The 24281-nt window shown below is 41.1% G+C and overlaps 1 protein-coding gene across 3 annotated transcripts in view; it reads right to left on the bottom strand.

Annotated features, from left to right (window-relative positions):
• Positions 1–24281, bottom strand: part of DCDC2C (doublecortin domain containing 2C) — a 104898-nt gene that overhangs the window by 79660 nt on the left and 957 nt on the right. For all 3 annotated transcript variants that reach the window (XM_054023457.1, XM_054023458.1, XM_054023459.1), the window contains exons 2-3: positions 22414–22465; positions 4565–4641 (exon numbers count right to left, since the gene is read on the bottom strand). In XM_054023457.1, the coding sequence (XP_053879432.1) occupies positions 4565–4641; positions 22414–22465 (129 nt within the window). The remainder of the gene's footprint in view (positions 1–4564; positions 4642–22413; positions 22466–24281) is intronic.

The raw sequence follows: 24281 nt of genomic DNA, 5'->3' as shown, positions 1-24281 counted from the left end.
CTTTCTCTCCATATTGTCCAAAGATGTCCTCACAAATCCCAGAGGAAATAATGTACAATCCTTTAAAAGCGATAATAGAATCAATTGATTTCTTCACTGCTGCCCATATTAGAAAGCTGTTCCTACTCAACCTTTAAGAGTGGCTGGAATCACTTTTTGGCTCACCTCACTTCTTAGGAGTCACAGTAAATAATAGAGCAGTATTGGTCTCTCTAAAAATAATTTTGCTATTTGGGCCATCAGCCCTATAGGCCCCTCTACAAAAGTAGCCTCACCCTCTGCTGGGAGGGTGGTATTTTATATCAGCAGCAGGGGACAGGTCCAAGAGTAAGCACTGGCTGACTGCAGAGAATGTTCAGGCTCTTGGTGCAGCTTCCAGTAACTCCAGCAGCCCTAGAACATTTTGCTATAGAGGGGAAGGAGCATTTGTGCTTCTTCACATGCAGAAAAGCAGCATCCCTACCACACAAAATGGACAGAAACTCTGTGGAATGACAGAGGATGTGCTCCTTTGGTGATGGAGGAGGGGGCAGTCAAGGTCACACATATACAGTGTGAAATGAGCTCCCTCCTGTTTCCCCTGAATAGCCACATATTAGTACATTGATATTTCTCCCTACCTCCACACACTCCATCCAGATTTTTTTGAGGCATAGGTGTTCTTTTCTCTCAGAAGAACAAGCAGTTTCTGCTATCCCACCCCCAAACCCTTGTGCTGATTACATGGGGAGCAATTTCAAGGAGATAATAGGGTTTATCTCCCTAGAAAGGGTGAGGGATCCTGCAGTCCAAAGTAGATTGAAACAGGAGGAAAAGTTTTGACCTCCTCACCAAGGGGGAAGACCAGCTGTGGGGGAGCACAGCTTGGCTAAACCAGGGAGTGGAGAGAGAGCACCTCTCTGCTTCAAACCGGCTAAATTAAAAAGAGTAAGACTGGTCTACTAGTCAACCTGACCCTCTCGTCTCTATAAAGCACAGGTGGTGATTTGAACAATGTCTGAATAGGTTTTATTATTTCCTTATTACTCTTCATGATGCCACTAACATTCTAATGAGATTTTATCCCATTAACAAAAATGAGTAGTGCAACAATCCAAAACTGAGTACATTTTTTGTGGACCTGCCTACACTGAAGCACCAAACTGTGCTACCTACCTGGTTCTGCTTAGCATGGTACGGCACATCCAAAATGCCAAAACTGCATGAAGCAGAACCAGGCTATAACCATGTGGTAGGTTCTACACAAGACTTGGCATCAGGTGACTGCAGCCTTCACAAAAGCCCTAAAACAGGGCTGTCAAACTCCTCCTTCCATTTGTAGGTATAGTTGTTGGACTGGACTATACACTTGGGACTGTTTACTACGTAAAAGCAGATTTACCCAAGAGCAGAAGTTAGCATAAAGATCACAGATAGTATATGGCCTTTATGTAGCAACTGAATGTTCAGGGTCATATGCTGCGACTCTCACTCACAGTAATACCAGCTCCATAAATGTTAGTCCTATTAAAACCATGTTTCCTTTTCCCTTTTTCCTCTTCCCTTCTTTTGTTCCTTTTCAACTCAGGGCTTGTCTACACTACCACTTACTTCGGTATAACTTAAGTCACTCAGGAGTGTGAATAATCCACACCCCTGAGCGACACAAGTTACACCAACCTAAGTGCCGGTGTAGATAGTGCTATGTCGGTGGGAGAACATAGCTATCACCTCTTGCAGAGGTGGAGTAATTAAGTCAATGAGAGAGCTCTCTCCCATCAGCTCAGAGCGTCTTCACCAGTTACAGCTTCCAGATCCTACACCAATATATAGTAGCTGAGAGCCTGCTCTAACTCCCACCATTCTTGTAAGGTCCATAATTGACTTTGCATCTGTGCAAAATGAATGTAGCATTTTGGAGACTTGCCCCTACATTGGGGCAAGAGGAGAGGGCTGGGAAAGGAGCCAGCTCTGCCAGCTGTATGTCAGCAGAGAATTTTGCTATGCAAGGAGAGTTCTCCACTAGCCAGCTATGGCTGGAATTCAGCCACTTTATGCTACCCAAATGGTGAAAAGCTGTTGCAATGCCCGTGAGAATCTACCTTTATGTTTCTCCTTCCTCATCCCAACATTGTTTTATTACATCACATGGGAACTTAGATTAAATGTCACTTGAAACAGGGGCCAGGTACTAGTTACATGTAATTCAGGGCACCTAGCACATATCTGAACACTGTAAAAATTAACTGCCAATTATGAATTTATAAGTGCTTTGTTCAGTTCAGCTTTAAATACCCTATGCACTTGGGCTTCCACCCATCCCTTTGACTTTTAATTTTCCTCAAGAGCATCTGTGCACTATATTTTGTAAATACACACTGAAGTTACCTGTACCATAGTACCACTCCCTGTATCAGTTAATACTGTTGTATGGTCAATGCTTCCCATGAACACATGAACATGAACACTACTCGTAAAAAGTATAAAAAATAATAATAATCATAATTCCTGAGCTGAATAGTACAGTATGTCAAATTTCAGCCAAGAGCAAATATTTGTGTCTGGATGCCACTTTAAAACAATATTTTAAAATAATGAAGGCTTGGTTTGGAAGATATTTGGGGCCATCTAGTGGAATTTTCAGTAAAATTAATATAAAACACAGAGATCATGCATTAAAACAGTGAATTTGATTTACAAAAAAAGTGTTGCTATGGTACATTTTAAATTCCATTATTTTCTGAACTATGTTAATGATGTAATTTTTATAGAATAAAATTAAGAACAAAATAGCCTACACAAAGGAAAAAGTGCCTGTCGGTGAGAAATATCAAACTGTAGAATAATCCCCTAACAGATGATTTGGAGGGTCCAAACATTTAAAACCAGATTAGACAAAGCACTAGAAAACATATTGTAGGGAGCAAGCCATGACTGTCATGGGAATGGACTAGATGACCTAATGGATCTTTTTTATCTCTAAGTTCAGTTATTTTAATTTACTCATGGAAAACATCCAGTATTTGAGAGTTATGTATATAAATAAAAACCCTCTTCCTTTCTTTAAAGAAGCTAGTCAAATCGTACGTGATGTCATAAATACTCTTTAGTCTACATTTTTGAATCTCGACTCTTTTTGAGTTTGACGCTGACATTATTTTAAACTGCTTTAAGGCTATGGAAGATTAAACATTTCAGCACTGGCCTGTTAGTTACATTTCTCACCAGAAGCACAATACCTTTGGATTCTGAAAACTGCACTGGCTTCCTATTTACTTCTGGGTGCAATTTAAAAGTTATTGGTTTTAACCTCAAAAGTCTTGAATGGATTGGATCATGATTACATCAGACACCACCTCTTTCCCCACATGATACCATAACAGCTGAGATTATACAAAACTCCTGGACTAAAAAACACCTCTTTATTTAATTGCATGGAGTATAGAAGGCAGGCCATTCTTAGAGCAGGATCCTCAAATGGAGGTGTAAAATGAATTCTACATTTGCAAGAGCCCAAATCTGTTAACTTTAGGTCTGGTGCAACCTTATTTATTTTTCCAAAGCTTCAACTAGGAAAGATAAGTTGTTGGCAGGGTTGATGGCAGAGGCTGAATGATTAATTGGGATTCAGATAATCTTATTGTCTTTTGGATTTTGTGACTTCTTGTAACTTAAATATTTGTACATGCATCCAGTAGGAACAATGGACATTTTAAAAGTTGAAAAAAAATAAGTAAATAAAATACATAAAACTTTGAAAAGGGCTCTTCTTGGAATGCTCATCACTTTAAATAACCTATGAGTATTACCACTGTAGTTCTCTCAAATGAAACTTAAAGTGGCATCATATGTTAAAGCACAACGCATTTTTGGCTCTTCTCCTCCACATCCAGTGTTTCCTTCCCCATTTCTTGTGCAACAACTGCACTGCTTCCACTGCCTGCAGAGCATCAAACTTGTATTGGAGGTAGTGCAGCCATACAACACGCTTCCTTATCAACAACATATGGAGGGCAGTATATTTCATCACAGACCAATATCAAGTGTGACCATCCCTTTGCAACTCCCTCCTTTTGTACCCCCATGAGAATCTGCTTATTTTTGATCCCTCCATTCATGGCAATTCACTGTTTTAAAAATCTATTTTAGTGATTCTAATACAGATTGTTTTTTTTAAATACGACTTTCACCTAAAGTGTCCTTTTACAATATTATCTGAGACACAAAAAAGCTACATCACGTAATTCCCTAGAATATGTAATTTTTTTCCAAAAAATAGTTTATGCCAAAAAATTCAATCAATATAATTATAATGAATGCAATGCCCTCTCTCTTGCCCCTCCCTCCCTCTACAATGACAGAGGGAGCCAAATTTTGCTCTGGCTCACACATGATATAAACTACACTTAAATTAATAGGAGCGTAAATCAAGACTGAATTTGCTCTTTCAAATTATGTTTGTTTTACCTGAAATGTATTATAAACACTTCTCTTTCCACTGAACTAGACATATGGAGTTTTGTATATATTATAGGTGCAGAATATTTAAAACCAAATCTAGAGTTTTGATTCACAACATACTTACTTGATATTACGTGGCTTATTACTGATCAATTGCCACCTGGAAGGCACACGTATTTTACTATGAACTACTGGTTTAATCTGCAAGAAAAATAAAACACATTATGCAGGATGTTTAAAACATTTTAATCTTAAAAGTGCTGCTCAGATATATACGTGGCAGACCCAGGTTCAAATGTTAGAAAGTCACAGAGCCATAGAGTTTAAGTCCAAAAGAGACCACCGGATCATTTAGACTACCCTCCTGTATATCAAAGGCTACAACACTACTAAACCCAATAGCCAAAATTAGACCGAAGTATTATAGACTATAGGAGACTAGACTATTACGTCCACAGGCAGTGAACATGAGGAACCAATGTGCACCCGTGATCAAGGCCCCCACAATGGCAGGGAAATGATTAAATGAGATATACCCAGATAATTCTGGCAAGTGACCCACATCTGCAGAGGCAGGTGAAAAAAATCCCAAGACCATGGCCAATCTGACCTGGGGGAAGATTCTGTCCAGATCCAACATATGACGATCAGTTAGACCCTAAGTATATGAGCAAGAATCAGCCAGCCACGCACCTGAGAGAGAGAATTCTTGGTGCCACCTCAGAGCCATGCCTCCCCCACCCCGAGACTCATCTCCAGCCATGGCCATCCCTGATGCATCCTTTAGAGGAAGGAAATTAAACATATATATACACATATACATACACATACACACAGACATAAGAGATAAAGACACAAGACACAAACTGGAAGTGAGCCCAGGGCTGCTGGTCCCTGCCTTCTACCATCTCAAGCAACCGCATCATACAATCACACTCATAAATTTGTTCAGCTCTCTCTTAAAACAAGTTAAGTTGCCCTCCCCCCCCCCCCCACCCCCAACTCCTATTGGGAGACTGTTCCAGAACCTCACCCCTCTGATGGTTAGAATTAGAAACCATTGCAGAAGTTGGCTCTTTTCTTCCATAGGTTAGTGAAAAGACAAAAAAGACAAAAACTGATTCAATGTGCAGACCATAGCAGTATACTTACTTACACATACACACACAATCATCAAAGCATATTTATTAATATCATTGACCAATAAAACTATGGAACGATCTTCTGTATGACTGACTGGCAGTCTGTTTGCATATTTTGATACAATGTTCTCGGTTAACTGTTCTATAACACATCAGGAACCACTTGTGACTGCTCCTCACCTATTAACATTTAATTTAGTGCAGTAGGATTCACAAGTGTGCCCCTTCCCCTTAAGATATTGCCAATAATGGACTGTACTCAATTTTGAAGTTTTTCAGGTAAAACATTGAGAAATATCAAGCATGTTTTGTTGCTTGTGTTGTAATAATACAAACAATAGTCCTCATCTTGCCAACTCTTATTACCTGGTACAGTGTTTACTACCATTACTCCCACTATCCATTTTAAGTTCTTATATGGCACCCATTACCAAAGTATCTGACACCTTCACAGTCTTTAATGTGTTTATGTTCCCAAAATCCTAGTAAGACAGGGAAGCGCTACTACAGCCATTTTAGAGAAGGACAATTGAGGCCCAGAAATGCTTGTCTACACAATAAAGTTATAAGCTAAGGTGTGAATTTAAACCAATATAATTACAACATAACAACTCCCTATGTGGACACTCGAGCATGAAAGTGCCTTTTTTCAGTTTAGCTTGTGTCACTTTGGAAGGGGTTTAAGCTAAACCAAAAAACCCGCACTCTTATTCTGGGATAAGTGTGTCCACCTGGGGATACCACCAGCATAACTATATCAGTTTAACAACATTGGTATAACTGTTGTGCCAATATTTTAAAAGGATAAATGAGACGACCCGGGTAACTATAGGTCTATCAGCCTGCAGCAATTTCTGGCAAAATAATGGAAAGATTAATACAGAATTAAAGAAAGGTAATACAATGAATGCCAACATGAGTTTATAGAAAATAGACCCTGTCAAAGTAATTTGAATTTTTTTCTTTATTACATTACCAGTTTGGGTGATAAAGGTAATAGTGTTAATGTAATATATTTTGACATCTTTAAGGCATTTCACTTGGTACCACATGACATTTTGATTAAAAAACTAGAACAATACAAAATTAATGTGGCACACATTGAATTGCTGGCTAATAGATAGGTCTCAAAATTTAATTGTAAGCAGGGAACCTTCAAATGGGTACATTTCTAATGAGGTCCAACAAGGATCACTTCTTGGCCCTATGCTATTTAACATTTTTATCAATGCCCTGGAAGAAAACATAAAATCATCACTGATAAAGTTTGCAGATTACATAAAAATTGGGGGAGTGGTAAATAATGAAGAGGACAGGTCACTAAGACAGAGCAATCCGGATCATTTGGTAAGATGGGTGCAAGCAAAAAATAAATGCTTTTAATATGGCCAAATGTAAAGAGATACATCTAGTAACAACGAATGCTGGGCATACTTACAGGATGGGGAACTCTAACCTGGGAAGCAGTGACTCGGAAAAAGACTTAGAGGTCATGCTGGATAATCAGCTGAACATAAAAGCCCAGTGCAACACTGTGGCCAAAAGGACAAAGGCAATCCTTAAACATAAAACAGGGGAATCTTGAGTAGGAGTAGAGAGATTAGTTTATATCTGTATATGACACTAATGTGACCCCTGCTGAAATACTGTGTCCAGTTCTAGTGTCCAACTCAAGAAAAATGTTGACAAATTGGAGAGGGTTCAGAGAAGAGCTATGAAAATGATTAAAAGATTAGAAAACATGCCTTATAGTGATAGACTCAAGGAACTGAATCTATTTAGCTTAAACAAAGAAAAGGTTAAGGTGTGACTTGATTACATTCTTCAAGTACCTACATGAGGAACAAATATTTGATAATAGGCTCTTCAATCTAGCAGACAAAGTTATAACACAATCCAAAGATTGGAAGTTGAAGCTAGACCAATTCAGACTGGAAATAAGGTGTAAAATTTTATTAGTGAACGTAATGCCATTGGAACAATTTACTAAGAGTCATGGTGGATTCTCCATCACTGGCAATTTTAAAATCAAGACTGGATGTTTTTTCTAAAAGATATGCTCCAGGAATTATTTTGGGGAAGTGCTATGGCCAGTGTTCAGGAGCTGTCCAGAGTATTTTGGGGTGACTAACTATGATAGGGTTGGTGAGGCCTGAAGGCACGGAATAATGAATCGTGCTTAATAAAATGATGTAGTATACACAAACATGGATTTATACACTAGTTTTATTTATGTACGGTCATTTGAGTTATTTTATTCACATAAATATAATAAAATAAAACAGTTTTAATGGATAAAATGAAACAAGTAATTCCCAAAAAATAAAATGAAAAATTATAAAACGATGTCATGGTGCTCGACTTATAACATTGATTCCAACAATCATTTCTGGGTTAGCATTACCTTTTAAGGGCAAAGCCCTAAACCAGAAATCACTAAGGAATCATTCCTGCAAACACAATGGGACTACTCACATGAGTAAGGACCACTCATGCAAAGGTTTGGTGGACTGGGCCTGTAAGAGATTGAGGCCTGTCTTATAGTACCCTCTTCCAACTGGACCCTGGCTGGCTCTTGCTGAGCCAGTGCCCTCCCTGGGGGAACTCAGCCTGGAACCTTCTCGTCGAGTCCAGGGAAAGTAGTTTCCAGCACGATCAGTTGTTGTGGTTTCTTTTTCTTTTTATTCCAAGTCTCCTCAACAAAGAAGATCAAAACTTTCCCAGGTCTGTCCCTACCCCACTCTCTGAGCTGGGAAGAAGTAGGAGCACTCGGTCCCCAGACTGGAATTCCCTGGCTCTAGCCCCTTTATTATATTGTCACATTCCATCATGCGACATTCCCTGTTGGATGAGCCCAGGTTGCCTGCAATGATAACATACCAGAGCCATTCACAGGAGGGCAATGGTGGTTCCTTGGAAGCCTGGGACTTTGGGGCCCCTGTTCTGGGTGTAGGGTCCCATGGATGGGGTAAAATTTTGGTAGACTCTCGCTGGGTTGGTAGGTTCTCTCTCACTGCCTTTCTAAATGTGGCTAGCTGACCGAGAGTCTGGCCTTCCCAGCTGTAGGTAATTCAGTCTCCATGAATCCCTCAGTTGTCTCGACCACCTCTGCCATGGATGCAGGCCAAAACCATTGAACCCAGGCTTGTACCACCATACAGAGAATAGGTGGGTATTGTTCTAGGCCAATATTGTCAATAAGCCCCACCACTGTCTTGGCCTCTAGTTTTAGCCATTGGGTAGTCCCAGAGCCACTGAGCTATTGCCCAGGGGCATGCCCCATTAAGGAATGTCTCCAACCAAAATATCTTCCAGTAAGCTTCTGTAGAAAGACCAGGGTGGTCCATGATGGCAGCCTTTTGTATTGCATAGGATAGTGCTTCATCCACACTCAGGGACCAATATGCTGCTTGGGCCTCACCGGTGAGTTATGGGACCAGCCACGCTGCCCAGGAACTCTTCTCCCAGCCCACTCAAAGGTGGTCAGGTAGGCCTCTGGGTCATCAGTGCTGCCCATCTTGGTCAAGATGAGACATGGCTGTTTCTGTCTCCCCCCAGCTGCTATGAGAGTAAGCAGCCCATCTCTTCTTGGAACAGTCTGTTCCACTCAAGCTCAGATAGCTAGGCTTCCTGCAAGTATTGCTGGGAGGCCAGGAGTACCTTGTGGAACTGGCGATTCCTTTCATTTTCCACCTGCTGTTGATTCACCATCATTTGGAATATCTCCTCCATGGCCCTTCTTTATGGAAGGGGTTCAGATCTACAGGCACTGCATGTAAAAGATTGGGGCCTGTCTTATAACGCCTTCTTCCAGCTGCACCCCAGCTTGCTCTTTCTGAGCCAGCAAAGTCCCTGGGGGAATTCTACCTGGAATCTTCTCACTGAGTCCAGGGAAGGCAATTTCCAGCAGGGTCAGTTGTTGTGGTTTCTTTTTTCTGTGTCTTGCATTTAGGACGGAAGAATCCCATGCACTGCTACAGACTAGGGACCGAGTGGCCAGGCAGCAGTTCTGCAGAAAAGGACCTAGGGGTTACAGTGGACAAGAAGCTGGATATGAGTCGACAGTGTGCCCTTGTTGCCAAGAAGGCTAATGGCATTTTGGGCTGTATAAGTAGGGGCATTGCCAGCAGATCGAGGGATGTGATCATTCCCCTCTATTTGGCATTGGTAAGGCCTCATCTAGAGTACTGTGTCCAGTTTTGGGCCCCACACTACAAGAAGGATGTGGGAAAATTGGCAAGAGTCCAGAGGAGGGCAACAAAAATGATTAGGGGGCTGGAGCACATGACTTATGAGAAGAGGCTGAGGGAACTGGGATTATTTAGTCTGCAGAAGAGAAGAATGAGGGGGGATTTGATAACTGCTTTCAACTACCTGAAAGGGGTTCCAAAGAGGACGGATCTAGACAGTTCTCAGTGGTACCAGATGACAGAACAAGGAGTAATGGTCTCAAGTTGCAGTGCGGGAGGTTTAGGTTGGATATTAGGAAAAACTTTTTCACTAGGAGGGTGGTGAAGCACTGGAATGGGTTACGTAGGGAGGTGGTGGAATCTCCTTCCTTAGAGGTTTTTAAGGTCAGACTTGACAAAGCCCTGGCTGGGATGGTTTAGTTGGGGATTGGTCCTGCTTTGAGCAGGGGGTTGGACTAGATGACCTCCTGAAGTCCCTTCCAACCCTGATATTCTATGATTCTTTTAGTCCCCTCGACAAACAAGATCAAAACTTTCCAAGGTCTGTCCCTCACACCCTGTAGTTCCTCAGTCCAAAGTTCCTGGCTCTTACCTCAGAGCCTTTTGATAACAGGATTTCCCCAGTCTCCCTTCTGTTCATTTTTGTTTCTAGGAGCAGTTCTTCCCAGCAGTAGCTACAGCCTCTAGTAGGTATTGCAGTTCTTCCCCTCCATTCCCTGCTATTCCTTTTATGAGGATCAGCAAGTTAAGCTGCAGGTCTTTTCCTGCAGGTGCAGCAGGAGGAGCTAATCAGCCAGCCAGCCCCCTGCTGGCCTCTAACCTCAGAGAAATAATAACCCTTATACCTTCACAGGGCCCTAAACCTGTATATGGAATTTCAATTCCTTAGGGAGCTTGAACAGTGGTTTCACTTTCAGAAAACACTATAAACTAGGAAAGATTTTGCAAAGCATAATGGGAGACAAACAGAAGATACAGAAAATGTAACAGTTTAGATTAACTGTTAAAAACTAGGTCAGACGCATGATTCAGAGAATTCATCAGTTTAATTTGAACTCTGGTGTTTCATTTCCTACATGAGTAAGAGCAACTGTTTGTTGTATTTTTATTACTTTTCTCCATTACACCAAAAAGCAATAATTGACATTATCCTACTCAGTTTCACTACTTCTCCAACTGCACCATAGCGAGACACACTATGCTGGAGCTGCACATGAATGATCCTACTCCTGCTTCTGGGAATGCTAGTTATTCTTTCCCTCCCCCTTCCTCCTCTGCCCTGACAATAGCATATGATCAGCACTGAGGACACAGCAGAAGCAAAAATTAAAACCCAAGTAGAATTGCATCAGTTCTACCCTACCACTCTCACTAGTGCTGCTGGCAAAGTGCCAAAAGCAGGAGTGGCGCAGACAGTTCTTCCACTCAAGGATCCTGGGCTTAGATGTGAAAGTGACTGGCAACATAGAAAAGCCTATGATGAGAAATAAGGGTACAATTCTGTGATGCTGTAACTTTCCGGGATCTCCGGGACTTCTTCCAAAGTGGCAGGGCTGGAGCAGCTGTCCATCCCAGGACCGCCGAAGCAGCGGCCCCAGGGTTAAAGCAGAACCCAGGATTGGGTCAGCCCTTCTGGGGCTGGAGCAGCAGCAGTCAGCCCCTGCCGTGGGGCAGCAGAGGGGCTGGAGCAGCTGGCAAGCAACCAGCCCCAGACCTGCCGGCGCAGCAGTCCCCAGGGCCGCCAGAGCAGCAGCCAGCAGTCAGCCCTGGGACTGCCAGAGCAGCTGGCGAGCAGGTTGACCTCTGTAGCAGCAATCCCCTGGCCGCTGGAGCAACAGCCCCAGGGCTGAAGCAGCAGCTGGGGTTGGGTCAGCTCTCCTGGGGCTGCAGGAGCAGCAGCGGGCCTGGAGCAGCTGCCGGAGGTCAGCTCCCCAGCAGTGCTCAACTGTTATTCCCCCACAGCCTATTTTTAGTAAAAGTCAGGGACTCGTCATGGGCTTCCATGAATTTTTGGTTATTGCCCACGACCTGTCCCTGACTTTTACTAAAAATACCCGTGACGGATTCTTAACCTTAATGATAAACATTTATAGCACAGGCTTCTTCACTGAAGGATTCTCCCAGAGGACTTTAAACAAACAATATTAAAGGGATGGGGTGGCCATGTGTAAGAAACCACAAATTTCTTTGTTATCTTGTGTCATATTTAGCCTTCCCTTTCCCCCTTCCCCACTGCCTCAATGAGTGCCATCACAGCCCAAGGTATAGAACAGGGGTTCTCAAACTGGGGGTCGGGACCCCTCAGGGGGTCGCAAGGTTATAACATAGGGGGTCGCGAGTTGTCAGCCTCCACTCCAAACCCCGCTTTGCCTCCAGCATTTATAATGGTGTTATAAATTAAAAACACTTGCTTATATATTTAAGGGGGGGGGTGTCGCACTCAGAGGCTTGCTATGTGAAAGGGGTCACCAGTACAATAGTTTGAGAACCACTGGGCACACGTAAACTACTTGCTGCAGTGATTTTTTTTTCCCCCACTTTTTAATCCCCTCATGTTCAAGGTACATGGCAGCTACCATCTTTCTGGCTGAAAAGGATTCTTTTTGGAGCTTAACGCTGCTCTTTAATTAGCCAAAAAGTGTATTATTACTGTGTGTAAGACATTCCCAGTCTCTTACATGGGCTGTACTTCCATAAACTCCCAAATTTTAAAGGTGATAGGACCAAATTCTGATCTCAGTTTCATTAGTGTAAATCCAAAATAACTCCACTGAAGCCAATGGTTTTACTTCAATTTTATACTTATGTAACCAAGAGCTGAATCTGGCCCACACATTTTAAACAGAGTCATTTGTTCTGTCATCATTGCTGACTACACAAGGTTTGCAGTGGGGTCTAATCTCTGCCTTCATCTGCATGCATGAATAGGTAGAATTTGGATCCTTCGCTATTAATGTAAAGAAAGTGAGAAAATTCAGCAAGGGGTGCACCATCCTCATCTGTGTTTTTTTTTAATCAGTCTCTCTGCAGTCAAACCTCACTTAGAATAAAAGATATGTCACAAACAGCTGTAAAAGTAGAAGTGCTGCTGTCCAAATTAGACTCAGATATTCTCATTAAAACAAACTTGAATGTGTGGCTTCAGGATCCCAAGGGAGTTTACTGAAAACCTTTTCCTCCCAATAAATAAAATGTGATTTTAAATGTATTTTACTATGGTGCTTTCCAGACTTTGATTTTAATAGATTATATTAAAAGCATATTGTGCTTTTAAAATTAATTTTAAAGGAATTTCTTCCTTACATAAAGGTCGCCTGGAGTTCCCTCTTAATTTTTCCAATTAATTTTCACTGAAAAGACACATTTTCAGTTAAACCAGTAATTTTAAGAAAACTAGTACATGTTCACTACATTTCACTGCAAATGTATCAATGAATACAACAATTTACTACTGCAAATCTTCGTTTTCAATTTAAATCCAATGATATCTCAAAATTTAGATGTTTATCTGGACCTTTCCAATTTGATCTTTGTGAGGCTAAATCCTGTTTACTTTGGTTTAAATTCCAATACAAGGTCTATGCATCACTTAAGACCTACTTTAAGGGCTAACCTGGGAATTAAATGGTGCACAGGCTTTCTGTGGGCTCTCCATACTGGTGTAAATATCACCTATTATGAGTAAGGCAAAATAAGAAGTCCAAAGAGGTAGATGCAGACTGCAACACAAATATATACCGTATGCTATAGGTCCAGTTGCCAAAGCTGTATACCTAAATAAGGGTGTCCAGTTTAGCATTTGTATATTCAAGTGGACTCTGGTCTCAAATGCCTATTTTGTTATATCTATTGCATACAAAAACATTTACTTAGGTTACACAATCAAGTGCTCAAAAGCTAGGAAAAGTCACTTTTACATGCAACTTGAATTTTGCCCACTTGTACATCTAACCTGTGCACTGAATGACACAGGGGTTCTGTGTGGGGGGGGAAGAGGGGAAAGGATGGGATAATGTAATTAAATGTCATAATGCATACACATTAAGGGGCCAAATTAAGGCTGCATAGGCAACTGTAAATCTGGCATTTCCTAACTTTTGAGTGCTTGACTTTGCAACCTAAATAACATCTCTTAAACATGTTTCGCTCTCCGCCCCACCCCCGCACATCTTTTTAAATGCAATTTCCTGTGAGGGGTGAACATAAGGACAAAGATTAAAACAAATTATGTTCTGTACAACTGTAACAACCTTCCCATCATGCACTAGCAGCACTGTTTGAACCCTGAGGCTTCAGGAGAGACAGCTGCCACTTCAAAAAACCAAAAACAAACAAATACACCTACAGGACCAATTACATAAGCTAGCAACAGGGGAAGCCTCTTATCCCAGAGTTGAAGGGATGGGTTGCTGGGGCAATATGTAACTAGCTCTCGCTTTTCCACCTCATGGGTCTCCTTGCCCATGTGGTACCCACAGGACAGGGTGATGGGCTGTTGGGGCCATGTGCTGGGTCCGGGTGTGTCATGAAGGGAACCCAAACTCGCTTTTTCTCCAACCCTCTACATACAACATAGTATAGTAAGTGTTAATTTTTAACAATTCTCAAAGAAAAGGTTGCAAGAATCCTTTATCATTTAAAATGTTAGGCAAACTTTATACCAGCTCCTCCTGTAAGTGTTTGTTGAGCACAGATAGTGGGCTCAGTACTGCATAAAACGAAAAAGAAAGATGTAAGTCCCGTCACCCAAAAAGTCTTACAATCTAAATCAAAACCTACATGCATATTTAACAGCCCCAGTGAAGAACTGGGCTCCCTCACTTACACACCAAGTGACAAACCTGGGCTCTATGTGTTCTCTATGAAGTAGACCTTGCTAAGCTCATGCAGGTTCTGATTCTGAGGTAAGCAGCATGTTGAGGAGTTTAGAATGTTAGGATGCTCTGGAATTCTGTTGCAAAGGTGATGAAGGGACTCAAGAAGTGAAGAGAGACTTAAAATACACCAGGCCATTTAATTTGTCTGTGGATTGGACTTTTGAATTTTTTAGTCAAAGTCAAGGTAAGCACACTTTCTAAAGCTAGAGATGTTCCGGCATTTCTTTGCATGTGACAGAAGTTGTGTGTACCTTGAAAAAACTCTGTGACAATGGTCTGGATCCTGCCACTTTCTCCTGTGAGTATTCCTTTCTCACCATGTTTTGAATGGCACCCAAGGATTAAGGGAAATTTCCCAGAAGACTAAGGCTTGGAGGCCCTCCAAGCACTGGCAAATTAATCACAGATCCCCTTGATCTCTGCATCTGTGTCCTGGCTGGCATGGATCCATGGCCCAGAAGAACTTATCCACAGATCCAACTGTGGCAACTATTTTTGGAGAAGAGGGGGCTAAGAAGTCCAGGATGTGGGGATTCATGTGTCAGTTTGAGTTAACACTACTTGCCCTATTGTGTCTGAATTTAGCATGCTACCACACTATGCACTGTGTGCAATACCAGAGCCCATAATGCAAAATACAGTAGCATGATAAATTCAAAATACAAGATACAGGAAACAGCGCTACATGTGTTTGCAAAATGATTACTAAGGCTACTTGGCCCACCAGAATGATGAAGACATGAAACAGCAGCTGTGGTATTTCCAACTCCACTATCTTAAAGGCATAATAAATAGTGGGTAGAAACTAAGGATTAGTCAAGTACAGGGTTACATTTAATAGTTTTGCATAATCTCGCCTTTAATTTTTCTAGCCTTCAATTCTTATTTCTGTCTCGCTTCCATAGAAGGTGCAAGGTAAAGAAAACATAACATAAGAACGGCCATACTGGGTCAGACCAAAGGTCTATCTAGCCCAGTATCCTGTCTTCCGACAGTGGCCAATGCCAGGTGCACCAGAAGGAATGAACAGAACAGGTAATCCTCAAGATTCCCTTGTCGCCTTTCCCAGCTTATGGTAAACAGACGTTAGGGACCCCATCACTGCCCATTCTGGTAATAGCCATTGATGGACCTATCCTCTATGAATTTATCTAGTTCTTTTTTTAACCCTATTATAGTCTTGGCCTTCACAAGCTCCTCTGGCAAGGAGTTCCACAGGTTCACTGTGCGTTGTGTGGAAAAAATACTTCCTTTTGTTTGTTTTAAACCTGTTGCCTATTAATTTCATTTGGTGGCCCCTACTTCTTGTGTTATGAGGAGTAAACAACACTTCCTTATTTACTTTCTCCATACCAGTCATGATTTTATAGACCTCTATCATATCGTCTCTTTTCCAAGCTGAAAAGTCCCAATCTTATTAATCTCTCCTTATACGGAAGCTGTTCCATACCCCTAATCATTTTTGTTGCCCTTTTCTGAACCTTTTCCAATTCCAATATATCTTTTTTAAGATGTGGCAACCACATCTGAATGCAGTATTCAAGATGTGGGCGTACCATGGATTTATATAGAAGCAATATGATACTTTGTCTTATTATCTATCCCTTTCTTAATATTTCCAACATTCTGTTTTCTTTTTTGACTGTCGCTGCACATTGAGTGGATGTTTTCAGAGAACTATCCACAATGACTCTAAGATCTCTTTCTTGATTGGTAACAGCTAATTTAGACCCAATCGTTTTAGATGTATAGTTGGGATTATGTTTTCCAGTGTGCATTACTTTGCATTTATCAACATTGAATTTCATCTGCCAGTTTGTTGCCCAATCACCCAGTTTTGAAAGATCCTTTTGTAGCTCTTCACAGCCTGCCTGGGACTTAACTATCTTGATTAGTTTTGTATCATCTGCAAATTTTGCCACCTCACTGTTTGCCCCTTTTTCCAGATCATTTATAAATATGTTGAATAGGACTGGGCCCAGTACAGACCTCACTATTTACCTCTCTCCATTCTGAAAACTTACCATTCATTCCTACCCTTTATTTCCTATCTTTTAACCAGTTACCAATTTATGAGAGGACCTTCCCTCTTATCCCATGACTGCTTACTTTGCTTAAAAGCCTTTGGTGAGGGACCTTGTCAAAGGGTTTCTGAAATCTAAATACATTATGTCCACTGGATCCCCCTTGTCCACATGCTTGTTGACCCCCTCAAAGAATTCTAGTAGATTGGTGAGGTATGACTTCCATTTACAAATCCATGTTGACTCTTCCCCAACTAATTATGTTCATCTAGGTGTCTGACAATTTTGTTCTTTACTATAGTTTCAGTCAGTTTGCCTGGTACTGAAGACAGGCTTACCGGCCTGTAATTGCCGGGGTCATCTCTGGAGCCCTTTTTAAAAATTGGCATCACATTAGCTATCCTCCAGTCATTTGGTACAGAAGCTGATTTAAATAATAGGTTATAGACTACAGTTAGTAGTCCTGCAATTTCACATTTGAGTTCCTTCAGAACTCTTGGGTGAATACCATCTGGTCTTGGTGACTTATTACTGTTTAGTTTATCAAATTTGTTCCAAAACCTCCTCTAATGACACCTCAGTCTGACATTTCCTCAGATTTGTCACCTAAAAAAAAAAATGGCTCAGGTTTGGGAATCTCCCTCACATCCTCAACTGTGAAGACTGATGCAAAGAATTCATTTAGTTTCTCCACAATGGCCTTATCATCCCTGAGTGCTCCTTTAGCACCTCAATTGTCCAGTGGCCCTACTGATGTACTTAAAAAAAATTTTTTTTTTGAGTCATTGGCTAGCTGTTCTTCAAATTCTTTTTTGGCCTTCCTAATTATATTTTTACACTTCATTTGCCAGAGTTTATGCTTCTTTCTATTTTCCTCACTAGGATTTAACTTCCACTTTTTAAAGGATGTCTTTTTGCCTCTCACTGCTTCTCTTACTTGTTTGTTTAGCCACTGTGGCTCTTTTTTGGTTCTCTTACTATGTTTTTTAATTTGGGGTATACATTTAATTTGAGCAGCCTCTATTACAGTGTCTTTAAAAAGTTTCCATACAGATTGCAGGGATTTTACTTTTGGTGCTGCACCTTTTAATTTCTGTTTAACTAACCTCCTCATTTTTGTGTAGTTTCCCTTTCTGAAATTAAATGCTACAGTGTTGGGCCGCTGTGGTGTTTTCCCTGCCATAGGGATGTTAAATTTAATTACCGTATACAGGTGAGTCTTATCTTACGCAGGGGTTCCGTTCCGCGGTTAGCGCATATAGCGAAAACTGTGTATAGTCAAAATTACATTGAGTTGAATAGAACAGGAGTACTTGTGGCACCTTAGAGACTAACAAATTTATTAGAGCATAAGCTTTCGTGGACTACACTACCAAAGAAGTGGGCTGTAGTCCACGAAAGCTTATGCTCTAATAAATTTGTTAGTCTCTAAGGTTCCACAAGTACTCCTGTTCTTTTTGCGGATACAGACTAACACGGCTGCTACTCTGAAACTTGTCATTGAGTTGAATGGCGGGCAGAATCGCCCACACTACAAGTACAGTATTAAAATGGTTATTTTTCTCTTTTTTTTTGTTTTTGTCGACCGACTAAAGCTGAAATTGCGCATGTTAAATGCGCGAAAGATGCGACGGACCTGTATATTCGTTCTTAAGCTGAATATTTTTGGTAAAAAAGTAACGCATCAAAGAGCAGGGGTCGGCTTATAAATGGGTCTACACCAAAATTGAATATCTAATACATTGTCATTTTGTTTACCTGGAGCGTCTGCAGGCATGGAACCCCTCAGCTCCCTGTGGCCGCGGTTCACCGTTCCCAGCCAATGGGAGTTGCGGGAAGTGGAGCTGAGGGGCTCCATGCCTGCAGATGCTCCAAGTAAACAAAATGTCCTGACGCACCAGCAGCTTACACTAACGGCCGGGAGCCAAAGTTTGCCAACCCCTGAAATATAGGGTTGGCTTATGAAAGGGTCATACAGTTTTTGCTATTTTTACCTAACCATCTTGGGGGGTCGGCTTATAAACAAACAGGCTAATGAACAAGTATATACGGTATATTATGATCACTATTACCAACCGGTTCAGCTATATTCACCTCATGGACCAGCTTCTGTGCTCCACTGAGGACTAACTCAAGAATTGCCTCTCCTCTTGTGGGTTCCAGGACTAGCTGCTCCAAGAAGCAGTCATTTAAGGTGTCAAGAAACTTTATCTCTGCATCCCATCCTGAGGTGATACGTACCTAGTCACTATGGGGATAGTAATAATGGGGGATTTCAACTAAGTTTTTTATTTTAATAGCCTCTCTAATCACCCTGAGCATTTCACAGTCACTATCACCATCCAGGTCAGGTGGTCGGTAATATATCTCTAATGCTATATTCTTATTATTTGAGCATGAAATTACTATCCATTGGTACAGTTTGGTTCATTTAAGATTTTTACTTAATTTGGTTCTACGCTTTCTTTCACATATAGTGTCACTCCCCCACCAGCACAACCTGTTCTGTCCATCAGATATATTTTGTATCCTGGTATTACTGTGTCCCATTGATTATCCTCATTCCACCAAGTTTCTTTGATGCCTATTATATCAATATCCTAATTTAATATGAGGCACTCTTGTTCACCCATCTTATTTAGACTTCTAGCATTGGTATACAAGCACTTTAAAAACTTGTCACTTTTTAGCTGTCACCCATTACATGATGTACAGTAACACTTAAAGTCGTCCCGGTTAACATTGTTTCGTTGTTATGTTGCTGATCAATTAGGAACATGTTCGTTTAAAGTTGTGTAATGCTCCCTTCTAACGTCATTTAGCAGCCGCCTGCTTTGTCTACTGTTTGCAGGAAGAGCAGCCCATTGCAGCTAGCTGGTGGGGGCTTGGAACCAGGGTGGACCGGCAGCCCTCCTGTCAGCTCTCCCTATCAGCTCCCCGCTCCCCTAAGTTCCCTGTGCAGCAGCTGCCCAGCAGGCTAGCAATTGCAGCTGTCCCATTCCCCCACACTACCATGTGCTGCTCCTGCCCTCTGCCTTGGAGCTGCTCCCCGAGACTCCTGCTTGCTGTTTGGAGGGGGGGGGGGAGGGAAGGAAGAGGGGGGCTAATGTCAGGGTGTCCACCTTCCCCCGCTCCTGCACCCCGCTTACCTCAACTTCCATAGAGCATGGGGGACACACCAGGGCTCAGGACGGAGGGAGCTTGCAGCAGCTGCGGTCTCAGCAAGCTGATCTAATTAACAAGGCAGTGTACTTAAAGGGGAAATGTGCATATCTCCCTCCATTCCTGCTGCCTTGTAGAGTGAGAGAGCTAACCCTTGAGGGCTCAGCCAATTGCTAGTTCATCATTTAGCAGTAAGGGAAATATCCCACCCTCTGACTCCTCCACCTCAACCAAGCCTCACAATCATCACCACTGTGTACCAGTATTAAATTGTCGTTTAAAACTTAGAGAGAGAGTGTGTGTGTGTGTGTGTTGAAAAAAATTGCCCTGGAACCTAACCCCCTCATTTACATTAATTCTTATGGGGAAATTGGATTCGCTTAACATCGTTTCATTTAAAGTTGCATTTTTCAGGAACATAACTACAATGTTAAGTGAGAAGTTACTGTAATTGAATGAGACTTTTTTTTCATTTGACTGTTTCTCATCAGATCCTACCTGTATTTTATCATCTTCCATACTCTCCTCCTTACTAGGACATAGAGAATCTCCGTTAGTAGATCCTCCCCTAAGGGATGTCTCTGTCCAAACCACGTGCTCCTCCGCACCTGTCAGCTTTCCCCCAGCCCTTAGTTTAAAAACTGATCTACGACCTTTTTAATTTTAAGTGCCAGCAATCTGGTTCCATTTTGGTTTACTTGGAGCCCATCTTTTCTGTATAGGCTCCCCCTTTCCCAAAAGTTTCCCCAGTTCCTAATAAACCTAAACCCCTCCTCCCTACATCATTGTCTCATCCACGCATTGAGACCCTGCAGTTCTGCCTGTCTAACTGGCCTTGCGCATGGAACTGGAAGCATTTCAGAGAATGCTACCATGGAGGTCCTGAACTTCAATCTCTTACCTAGCAACCTAAATTTAGCCTCCAGGACCTCTCTCCTATCCTTTCCTATGTCATTGGTACCTACATGTACCATGACCATCAGCTCCTCCCCAGCACTACACATAAGTCTATTTAGACGTCTCAAAAGATCCGCAACCTTCACACCAGGCAGCAAAGTCACCATGCGGTTCTCCCGGTCATCACAAACCCAGCTATCTATGTTTCTAATGATCGAATCGCCCATTATTAATACCTGTCTCTTCCTAATAACTGATATCCTCAGTGAAAGAGGATACCACAACATCATCTGGAAGGAGGGTCCCAACTATGGGATCAGGTTTCAGAGTGGTAGCCGTGTTAGTGTGTATCAGCTAAAACAATTAGAGGCACCCTAGAGACTAACATTTATTTGGGCTTAAGCTTTCGTTTTAGCCCACAAAAGCATATGCCCAAATAAATTTGTTAGTCTCTAAGGTGCCACAAAGACTCCGCGTTGTTTTAACTATGAGATCATTTCCCTCTGCTCCAGTTGGATGTCCTCCTTCCCTGAGACTTTCATCCTCCACAACAGCACAGAGACTGTCAGATCGGGGGTAGCACCATTCTACTGTGTCCCGGAAAGTCTCATCTATGTACCTCTCTCTCTGCAGTAGCTCCTTGCATCGAATGCACACATATCCTACCTGCTCATAGGGCAGGTAATCATACATGCTGCATTGGGTGCAATAAACTGGGTAGCCCCCACTCTGTTGCTGGACTTCTGCCTGCATTCTCTTTTTACTCCTGCAGCTCGTTCCTTTTTTGTTTTTATCGGGGGTGGTTTTTGGCTTAAGTTTAAAGAAGTTTACGAAATGGAAAGTGTATCTAGCCCCCTTTTACTCTCCCCCTGTAAACTCCCTCGCAAAATTCCCTTGTTAGCCGCTCCTGTTCGCTAGCTCCTCTGGTTGCTTAGGAGCGGATTTTTTAAAGCCCTGATCTTCCTGAGTAGCCTTCAAGCCTTCCTGTGTAGCCCTGGTCTTCCTGATTAACCATATCCATAGTAAATAAAAATTTAATATGGATATGGGGGTTTAAGCCTTTTTATTTTCATCTTCTGGTGCAAAATCCTTAACCCTATGTCTATGGGTTATTTTTGTAACAGAAATGAATATCCCTTATATTCTAGCTAGACATTGCTTACATTATTTATAAAGCACTGTATTAATCAACAAGAAAAGCCATGACAAACTTCAAGTGTGATGTGTATCTCAAAGGTAAGTGCAGGAATTTAAAATTTGGGACAATTAATTTCAGACACATATCTTGTTCTTCATGAGTGTACTCTGAAACATGACTGTACATGATCTTCTACTAGAACATTGCAAATGAATTTTTTTTTAACTACTTATTTATTTAGGAAGCTTTAACAGGTTTACAAATCCTTGCCATGTAAATATTGGATATAAAACAATAATCATTACAATAGTGAACCTTTGTTTAGAGAAACACATATATAAACTGCATGGTGTTAATTACTGGAGAAATTGTGGCGAGAGAGATTTCAAGGACTCCCAGTGATTAAAGAGTATTGGAGTGCAATTTTTTTTTTTTTTTTTTGGCTTCCAAATTTCCCTTATGAAAGAAGCAAAGATACAGCCAATTAATGGCCTAACTCCTGACAATACGTTAAAAGGGTAGTTTTAAGAGTTATATACTTACCACCACTACCTTCTTTCGTCTTTGTGGTTTTTTTATGCCTATATGAATATAACTGCAGGAGGGGGGAAAGAAGGAAAATTAGACAAAATATATTCATCTGTTTCAATAGATTAGTAATTTCATAAAACATTTTAACTTAGTTGTAACACCCTTAATTAGTGACAAAATATTGCAGATGTTGGTCAGTTTTAGTATATTTTATAAATTGGAAGGATGAGCTTGTGGTTTAGGCACTGGTCCTGGATTCAGCATATTTAGATTTATTCCATGGTTCTCCAACAGACTTGTTTGCAAGTCATTTAATCTTTGGACATTCACTCCCCGTCTGTAAAGAGGAAATAATACTCCCCTCTTTCCAGACTTCGTCCGTCTTGTCTATTTATTTTAGACAGTAAACTCTAAGGGGCAGGGACGGTGTGTGTGTGTGTACAGTGCAAAGCACAATGGGGCTTCAATTTCATTTGGGGTCTCTGGATGCTTTTTATTTTTTAAGATGCTGATATTGTAAGTTTAAGGGACCATTGCTGAGTTATTGAGTATCCTGTGAAGATCCTCTCCATGATCTTGAGTCGGTGTTGAGAATGCACAACACCTCTCCGGAAGATTCTTCAGCAGCTTGTATGATTGGGCCCTAAATTTGAACTACTCTATTTTAAAACTGTTATAAAATCCCGTATGGATTCCAAATATAATGTTCTTTATTTGTTTTGTGATATTTTGTTGATTTGTTTTGTGTTATTACATCATCATCTCAAATGCCAAGTTTTGTTCAAAAAGCAGCTGTTATGTGGAACAAACAAAAATGTTCATGGGCCCACTGATGGCACTATAGCAGCAGTTATCTTACACTCTTCCCAGAACTGTGTCAACATCAGATCTTTGGACTTCATAAGAAACTATATAAATTGATTTCCGTTAAAAACTACTATTTGAATTTCAGTTTCAGGTTCCAAATACAGGGAAAAAATAATCAGTAGTGCTCAGTTATGTCCCTTTCAGTTACTTGCTGTTGGAACAACAAACAATAATGAAATTTTGTTCATGCACAAATACCCAGGCAAATATGAGTATTTATATAAACTGTACCTAACCTCTATGAGTTTCTGCAAAAAAAATACATTCACAAATGTTTTAAGAAAAGCACAATCAAGGCCATAAACATGGTCTAATCAAACAGTAATTCAGAATTCAAATAAATGTTCTTGAACACTTGCTTTGCAGCATTTAACGAGCCCAAATCTACTCAGGAATAACTTCCAGTTTCCCCAACCAGCAGCAGCAACCACAGCTGGTGCATGAAATTGTGCTGCTTACAGTTTTTCAGTGAAGCTGACTGGAATCTTGTTAATTTCACTCTGTTCTTCGTTGGCAAAACTCTGAGACACAGCAGAGGCAGGGGAGTTGTTTGAACACCTCGAATCACAATTCCATCATTTCCATTCAAGCTCAATATAGAGCATAACATCCTAGAAGCTGTAGTATCTGCATGATGGCCCTTCTTATTGTAATTTACCAACTCCTGTCAGTACCACTGCCCTCATTGGGGTAGAATCCAAATTTTGTCCTTATTCTGTTATTGGAGATTCTCTTTAAGTGTAATTGAGCTTTAACCCATTCACTCATGTTAAACCTACAAACTGCCCTGTCTTCACTAGGATTTTACCATGTATTAGTTAAATTAAAAAACACACCTTTGTTCCTGGTGAAGACAAGGCCTAAGTGTTGGTACCACCTGCTTTGAAACTGTCATTACTAGATGGGACACTTTAAAGACGGGTAAAGAAATGAGTAATTATATATAATCATAACAAGTTAACATTTTAACAAGGCAAATTACTTTTCACTATTTATACTTCGTTTGCTTTTTG

Source organism: Malaclemys terrapin, chromosome 3 (assembly GCF_027887155.1).
Source record: "Malaclemys terrapin pileata isolate rMalTer1 chromosome 3, rMalTer1.hap1, whole genome shotgun sequence".
Taxonomy (NCBI): Eukaryota; Metazoa; Chordata; order Testudines; family Emydidae; genus Malaclemys; species Malaclemys terrapin.
The sequence above is the reverse complement of the archived record's forward strand: the minus strand, read 5'-3'. Positions and strand labels throughout refer to the sequence as shown.